This window comes from Sander vitreus, chromosome 20 (assembly GCF_031162955.1).
Source record: "Sander vitreus isolate 19-12246 chromosome 20, sanVit1, whole genome shotgun sequence".
Lineage (NCBI taxonomy): Eukaryota > Metazoa > Chordata > Actinopteri > Perciformes > Percidae > Sander > Sander vitreus.
Window position 1 is genome coordinate 9,803,039 of NC_135874.1, and position 5,000 is coordinate 9,808,038.

Below are 5,000 nucleotides of genomic sequence, written 5' to 3' on the forward strand. Positions count from 1 at the left end.
TACATATTTAACCCTGGCCTGTGAATGTTATATAACTGCGTGCCCTGCAGTGTTCTCCTGAGTTCATGTTATGTTTGACCAATACAAAGCGACAGTATAATGTCCGGCAGACATGGCTTGCTAACTTCACACAGTAGCAGAATCCTGCAATACTAGTTTAGAGAATAATTACTACAGTATTATATTGAAAGCTTGTGGCTTTGTGATTATGACTATTAAAGGAGCTTTGGTTGATTATTTACTGTGCTGTTTTATACAATTTGAAATGTCTGTTGAAAATAAAGGTGTTGTCTGTTTTTAAATAGTCTGTGCGTTGTTTGATTTGTAAGATGTACTGGATCGGTGTCTCGGTCTGTACATTTCAAATGAATGACCTACATATATTGGGCTTCATAATGCATGTCATATAAATAGATTGTTGTGCCCAAATTGAATGTTTTAGATTGTTTATTTGTGTTATTTTTCCTGTACTGAAGTAAAGGTGAGGTAAGTTAAATGTGCTTCTCTTTTAACTGCAGTTTGGGATTAATGAGGCAAGGCAAGGCAGCCAAAGTGTATCTCCTCAACTTGAACATGTCCATATCATCCAGCTCTCTTGTATGGCCTAAAATGAATGTAACAACAAACAACTAGTCAAGACCCTGGCTGAAAATGTTGATTTATATATTTGCATCCATAGAAGGATATTGTCTGTTATAGATAAAACCTCTGCTTTTGTATTTTTTTTTTGTAAGTTGTGATTGATGGAAACTACCTTTTGGTTTATTTTCTTTATTTACAATTTTAACACATTTAGGAGTTACATTTTGAATGCAATTTGATGGAAGTAGGAAAGTTGGATCACCTGATTTATGTGCCTTTTTGAATTGCATCCACCTTTGACTATACCTGAAATGGCACCTTTCAAAACAAAGTGCTTTACAGTAAAAGCAAAGTATAACCGTAACTAAAATCCTTAGTAAACTAGTGGTTAACAGTGATAATATAAGTGTAGATCTTGAAGGTTAATGAGGCCATCTGTTGTGTTACAAATCATATTTATTGCTTATTATGTATTGCTCATTTAATGCCCTACCTTCCCATCTCTCCTGTATGCAAAGGTTGAATGAATGACTATATTATTTAAGTGATTAAGTGGCAAATACCTGACTGCACTGAGGGGAGACAGAGGTGGCCATCTTGACTCACCCTGTCCATAGACGATCTTTGGTAGACTGTACCCCACCAGCGTCATCTGATCCCCTAGCAACCAGCAGTTGTCGATGTCACCACGAGAGAGCGAGGTACTGTACAGGTAAACATTATTGTTTCTTTAAGATAACAGAGTAACATTTAGAAGTTTAATATAAACAATTATCTGTTGTTTTGTATGTTCAGCGTTGTGATTATTTTAACTGTAAATGAATCCATTGTTTTTGTTTTAATTGTTTATGAAATGACAGGAAGTAGTTAAAATGCTTATCACAGTTGGTTTCTTGTTTAAATAGCTGGTTTTGTCTGTCCAACAGTCCAACGTTTATTTCACACTGACATAAACCAGAGACAATTAGCACATTCTCGCATTTTTAGAGCCTGGCTGAAACTAGCTTATGTTTAGAATTTTATTTATTTTGATTAAAGATATGTCTAAGTCAAAGACTGTCTAAGGACATAAGCGTATACTAAGGCTCAGTCCTTACTGCAGTGGCCCAGATTCGAGTCCGACTCGTGGCTCTTTGCTGCATGTCGTCCCCTTTCTCTGTCCCCCCCCCTTTCCTCTCCAGCTATTTTTTCAAATAAAGGCCAAAAAAGCCCAAAAGATAATCTTAAGAAGATATGTCACTAAAACAAATATTATGCTTTGAATGATAGTTTGTCTGATATGGGTTTTTCCACAAAGAAGATGCAACCACCTAGTTTAAGAAATAAAACTGTTCTCCTCGCACATTTAAATAATTAAAGATAATGTCTAATGTAATATGTAAATATATAATGAATGAATGAATGCTAGAGAAGATGTCCCAGCCTATTATATGTCCATTCTGAAAACTAGGTAAAGCTTCAATGGCAACTTATATACTGATATGATAGACTACCATCATATTCTAATACTCTATTTAATCATTATAAACCACACATTCTACAATTGTAGAAGTAGCCTAAGCTAGCTGCATTGATTTTTTTTAATGCACAGCACACACTATATGTAACATTTCTGTTTCTTGTCGTGTTTGTCGTTTGTGAAAGTAGGTGATAATGTGATAGTTGATCAGTTTTAGCAGCAATATGCTTTGTTTCCCAAATCAGTTACATTAGAGGGTTTTCGAGCATGAACGGCCTTTTTAAGGTCATACCACAACATCTCAATAGGATTCAGGTCAGACTTTGGCTAGGGCCACTCCAAAGTCTTCATTTAGTTTTTCTTCAGCCATTCGTGGTGGACTTGCTGGTGTGTTTAGGATCATTGTCCTGCTGCAGAACCCAAGTTCGTTTCAGCTTGAGTACACGAACAGATGGTCGGACATTCTCCTTCAGGATCTCTTGGTAGACAGCAGAATTCATAGTTCCTTTTATCACGGCAAGTCTTCCAGGTCCTGAAGCAGCAAAACAGCCCCAGACCATCACACTACCACCACCATATTTTTACAGTTGGTATAATGTTCTTTTATGAAATGCAGTGTTCCTTCTACGCCAGATATACTTGGACACACACCTTCCAAAGAGTTCCACTTTTTGTCTCATCGGTCTCACAGAATGTTGTCCCAAAAGTCTTGGGGATCATCAAGATGTGTTCTGGAGAAATTGAGACAAGCTTTGATGTTCTTTTGCTCAGCAGTGGTTTTCTCCTTGGAACTCTGCCATGCAGGCCATTTTTTGCCCAGTCTTTTTCCTGATGGTGGAGGCATGAACGCTGACCTTAACTGAGGCAAGTGAGGCCTGCAGTTCTTTGGACGTTGCAGTGGGTCTTTGTGACCTCTTGGATGAGTCGTCGCTGCGCTCTTGGGGTACTTTTGGGACGGCCGGCCACTCCTGGGAAGGTTCACCACTGTTCCATGTCTTCGCCTATTTGTGGATAATGGCTCTCACTGTGGTTCGCTGGATTCTCAAAGCTTGGAAATGGCTTTATAACCCTTTCCAGACTGATAGATCTCTAATTACTTTCTTTCTCAATTGTTCCTGAATTTCTTTGGGGTCTCGGCATGATGTGTAGCTTTTAAGGATCTTCTGGTGGACCTTACTGTGTCAAGCAGCTCCTATTTAAGTGATGCCTTGATTGTGAACAGGTGTGGCAATAATCAGGCCTGGGTGTGGCTAGAGAAATTGAACTCAGGTGTGGACAACCACAGTTATAGTATGTTTTAACAAGGGGAGGGCAATCACTTTTTCACACAGGGCCATGATGGTTTGGATTTTTTTCTCCTTAATAATAAACACCTTCATTTACAAATTGCATTTGTGTTTACTTGTGTTGTCCTTGACTTTTGTTTAAATTGGTTTGATGTTCAAACACTTAAGTGTGACAAACATGCAAAGGAAACAGGAAATGAGGAAGCAGCACTTTTCTACTACCACTGTATTTATTGCTGGCTATGTATTGCTCATTTAGTGCCCTACCTTTCCCATCTCTCCTGTGCAAAGGTTGAATTGAATGACTATATTATTTAAGTGATTAAGTGGCAAATACCTGACTGCACTGAGGGAGATAGAGGTGCATCTTGACTCACCCTGTCCATAGATCGATCTTTGGTAGACTGTACCCACCAGCGCCATCTGATCCTCTAGCAACCAGCAGTTGTCATGTCACACGACGAGAGCGAGGTACTGTACAGGTAAACATTATTGTTTCTTTAAGATAACAGAGTAACATTTAGAAGTTTAATATAAACAATTATCTGCTGTTTTGTATGTAGCCAGCGCTAGATTATTTTAACTGTAAATGAATCCATTGTTTTTTGTTTTAATTGTTTATGAAATGACAGGAGTAGTTAAAATGCTTATCACAGTTGGTTTCTTGTTTAAATAGCTGGTTTTTGTCTGTCCAACAGTCCAACGTTTATTTCACACTGACATAAACCAGAGACAATTAGCACATTCTCGCATTTTTTTAGAGCCTGGCTGAAACTAGCTTATGTTTAGAATTTTATTTATTTGATTAAAGATATGTCTAAGTCAGGGAAGCTGTCTAAGGACATAAGCGTATACTAAGGCTCAGTCCTTACTGCAGTGGCCCAGATTCGAGTCCGACTCGTGGCTCTTTGCTGCATGTCAGTCCCCTTTCTCTGTCCCCCCTTCCTCTCCAGCTATTTTTTTCAAATAAAGGCCAAAAAGCTCAAAGATAATCTTAAGAAGATATGTCACTAAAACAAATATTATGCTTTGAATGATAGTTTGTCTGATATGGGTTTTTCCACAAAGAAGATGCAACCACCTAGTTTAAGAAATAAAACTGTTCTCCTCGCACATTTAAATAATTAAAGATAATGTCTAATGTAATATGTAAATATATAATGAATGAATGAATGCTAGAGAAGATGTCCCAGCCTATTATATGTCCATTCTGAAAACTAGGTAAAGCTTCAATGGCAACTTATATACTGATATGATAGACTACCATCATATTCTAATACTCTATTTAATCATTATAAACCACACATTCTACAATTGTAGAAGTAGCCTAAGCTAGCTGCATTGATTTTTTTTAATGCACAGCACACACTATATGTAACATTTCTGTTTCTTGTCGTGTTTGTCGTTTGTGAAAGTAGGTGATAATGTGATAGTTGATCAGTTTTAGCAGCAATATGCTTTGTTTCCCAAATCAGCTTCAACTGTTTCCATGGCAACACTGACGCAGATGCTTGCTCAACCCAAACCCAACCAACTCAGATATCCAGACCGGTAGGCCTTACTGAACCCCTCTGTCTCTCTATCTCTCTATCTTTTTCTGATGAGGCCTCTTTTTTTGATCTTCCAGTCGTTCGGTTTACTGGCTGGATCAGCTGCCACCAGAGAAGACTGGA

General features: G+C 38.0%; 2 protein-coding genes across 5 annotated transcripts in view; both read left to right on the plus strand.

Moving 5' to 3' along the window:
* LOC144534882 (SH2 domain-containing adapter protein F-like) overlaps positions 1 to 302 on the plus strand; it is a 10,025-nt gene extending 9,723 nt beyond the window's left edge. For all 3 annotated transcript variants that reach the window (XM_078276976.1, XM_078276975.1, XM_078276978.1), the window contains exon 8: positions 1 to 302. This exon is cut by the window's left edge and continues 823 nt beyond it. The gene's annotated coding sequence lies outside the window, so the exon portion shown is untranslated.
* A 93-nt stretch (positions 303 to 395) lies between these two features.
* Positions 396 to 5,000, plus strand: part of spmap2 (sperm microtubule associated protein 2) — an 8,078-nt gene continuing 3,473 nt past the window's right edge. The window contains exons 1-3 of one of the 2 annotated variants that reach the window (XM_078276981.1): positions 396 to 1,294; positions 4,803 to 4,878; positions 4,955 to 5,000. The exon at positions 4,955 to 5,000 is cut by the window's right edge and continues 16 nt beyond it. In XM_078276981.1, coding sequence (XP_078133107.1) covers positions 4,817 to 4,878; positions 4,955 to 5,000 — 108 coding nt within the window. In that variant the 5' untranslated portion in view covers positions 396 to 1,294; positions 4,803 to 4,816. The remainder of the gene's footprint in view (positions 1,295 to 4,802; positions 4,879 to 4,954) is intronic. The other variant, XM_078276983.1, reaches the window with a different exon arrangement.